General features: G+C 46.9%; 1 protein-coding gene across 4 annotated transcripts in view; it reads right to left on the minus strand.

Moving 5' to 3' along the window:
• nbeal1 (neurobeachin-like 1) overlaps positions 1-2,801 on the minus strand; it is a 58,687-nt gene that overhangs the window by 11,155 nt on the left and 44,731 nt on the right. For all 4 annotated transcript variants that reach the window (XM_013912615.1, XM_013912613.1, XM_013912614.1 and 1 more), the window contains 6 exons: positions 1,725-1,900; positions 1,345-1,633; positions 959-1,267; positions 723-872; positions 476-633; positions 133-257 (listed from right to left, as the gene is read on the minus strand). In XM_013912615.1, the coding sequence (XP_013768069.1) occupies positions 133-257; positions 476-633; positions 723-872; positions 959-1,267; positions 1,345-1,633; positions 1,725-1,900 (1,207 nt within the window). The remainder of the gene's footprint in view (positions 1-132; positions 258-475; positions 634-722; positions 873-958; positions 1,268-1,344; positions 1,634-1,724; positions 1,901-2,801) is intronic.

The following is a 2,801-nucleotide window of genomic DNA, read 5'->3' on the forward strand; positions in this document are numbered from 1 at the left end:
GCCTGCTGCCAAACAGAGACTCTAAAGTCAAAAATATTCAAGCCTACATTTCTCTACAGAGACGACTCAAGTGGCAGGAGCTCGTCTAAACAGAGAGAGATATTTCAGAGAGAAAAAGAAATGCTATCTCACCCAGGTTGTCTCTCAGAGCACTGGCCTCTCTGTGAGCATCAAAGTTGTAGTTACGGACCAGCTTCAGTCTCATGCGGGAGTAGTTTTCAGCACTCGATACCCTCCAGTGCATCTCATCCTGGCGCCTGTTAAAAATGTTACATAGGAGACTTTAAATACCTCCAAATCACACTTAAACTTAAACCCATCTAATTCTATTCTATTTATGCACTTATATTTTTCCCTCCTCATACCAGTGTCATTCTTTCCATTTCGTCTTTCTGAGCCTGAAGCTCATATTGAGAGCATTTGTTTTACAGCAACAGGAACCATACTATGGAAGAACAAGAGTTGAAATCAGTACCTGTCAGCCCAGGGCCCTCTCTCACACACCAGACCCCGCCGCGCTGCCTTCCACTGCCTCTGGGTGGCGTTATTCTGGCTGTGCTGCTGCTTCAACATGCTGTTGTAGCGGAGGTTCTCCTGGCGGCCACGGCGCGAGAAAGGCTCCACAAATTGCTCCTGAGAGACAGCAGAATTTTGATTTATTTTTATTTTTACAAAGAGGAGCTCTCTGAAGTCATCACCAATTCACGAACATGCCAGCTAACCTGGAAGCGGATCTTGCTCTCTCCTCTCTCCCGCTCTCTCTTATGCAGGCTGACCATGAAGGCCTCGTAGCACTCTTTCCAGTACAGAGCCATGGTCTCGTGGCCCTGACTGAACATCTCGATTTCATACTGCTTCATGTACGGAATAATCTGAAGACAGACAAAAGACGGGCAAAATGAGTAACTCTTTCATTTTTGTCCTGAAGCAACAGCAGCACTATATTCTAATCTCCTACATATTTATCGAGGTAGACACGCCATTCGGGTGAGTTGCAGTAAAGCTTGAAGTCGTCGAAGAAGGAGGGGCTCCCGTTGGTGTCGGGCAGCTGAGGCAGGTGCAGCTCCATGTAAAGGAGGCGGTGGACTTTGGAGAGCAGCGTTCGTAGCAGTGGAACCAGGAAAGAGTACATCTCCTCGGTCTGCTCCTGGATGGAGCGCCGCAGAATTCCCTCCACCTTCCCTAGCAGGTAGCATGCCTCGTCCTGGCTGGAAATCTCCTTGGTCTGCAGGATGCCGTTAAGCTTGGCGGTGGCCATGGCACACACCTGGGACAAAGGTTATTTATTACTGTGTGTGCATGCGATGCAGTATGACGATGGAGCACTGAACAAAAAAGGTTCACCTCTGGGTCTTCCTGAGCCATGAAGCCCAGGAGCAGTCTCAGTCCAACCTGGGAGAGCTGGAACCACTGGGAGCCAGAGGAGTACCACACCATGAGGCTGTCCATCAATGTCACCGCCTCTTCCAGCACCTTCTCTGTCCACAGTGCTGGGTTGATGAGACCCTCTGCCTGCAGGAAGTCTTGCACCATGTGAAGCAGGCGAACTGCATTCTCGGTGTGCTGCGGTAGCGTAGCAGCTGAAGCCTCTCGGTTGTCGCTCACCGCCCACTCCAACATACGCTCCATCAGACTAGAGGAGAAAGAGAGCGCACGGAGATCATTCAACACTTTTTAAGCTTCGACTTTGCCCAGCACTGTTAAAACTCAAATAGAAGGCTGACCTGAGCTTGATTTGGTCAACAGGAAGGAGCAGCTCATTGGCAGTTCCCAGTTTGGTGAGAGCAGAGAAGACCTGACCACGCTCCAGCCACGCTGAATCATCGGAGCCCTCGACGCCTCGCCACATCACACACAGGATGATCTCCAGCAACATGCTGCACAGCTCCTCTTCTGCACGCTAGGGGGCGACATTAGACCAAAGAAAGAGAGAGCTGTCATTAGATCAGTAGGGTCAAACACAGGTTTACTAAAGGCCACAGCGGAAATGACAATCACAACATGAGCCAGAGATATATGTGTAGTTTACTGACACGCTAAATGTCTTTAAAGATGAATATCCCCACATAAGCTTCCAGAATTCGCCTTCAGCAAAATGTATTAAGAACACAAAATTACAGTAGATTAGATTATTAAATAAAGTGCCTTTTATTCATCTAATGGAGAGTGTAACAGAACATAATGTGAACAGGAATTAAGCAGCCTTAACGTTGTGCTTCGTACGTAAAAGAGTACTTTTTATTTTACCATTTAATGTTTTCAAGCTTTTCTCCAACCTTCCTACAGCTTCACTATGACCCTCCTTTGATGGCAGATTAATTAGATAGTTTCCAAATTTTATGCTGTTCAGAATAGACTGGACTTCACATAGATATATAAAGTATTTCAGCCATTAATTATATGTAAGGACTACTGGGCAATGAATTCTGGGTAAACTGAGTAGCGGTTTGTGAAACAGGCTTAAGATTAAGCAGCGACTCCTTTTCCATAAACCACTTTGAAAATGTCAAATTAGAGGTTCTAACTGACAGCATCCTGCCGTGGGAAGAGACAGGTTGTCTCTGTCTGCTCTTCCCTGCAGTGAGACACTGAAGTGATGGAAAAAAGCTTATTAGATAAAAGTCAGCGGTGGGCACCCTGAGGTGACAGTGACATTTCCCTCAGTGAGTCGGAAGCTCACGCTGTTTACTAGCATTAACATGGCTGCCTCTGCCTCAATTTTATCCCACAACTTAGACATTCACATTACTCACACTCTCATTACACATACATATAGGATCTTGGGGGTGGGCACGATACAC

This window comes from Pundamilia nyererei, unplaced genomic scaffold (assembly GCF_000239375.1).
Source record: "Pundamilia nyererei isolate P.nyererei 1_Seehausen unplaced genomic scaffold, PunNye1.0 scaffold00094, whole genome shotgun sequence".
NCBI classification, from domain to species: domain Eukaryota; kingdom Metazoa; phylum Chordata; class Actinopteri; order Cichliformes; family Cichlidae; genus Pundamilia; species Pundamilia nyererei.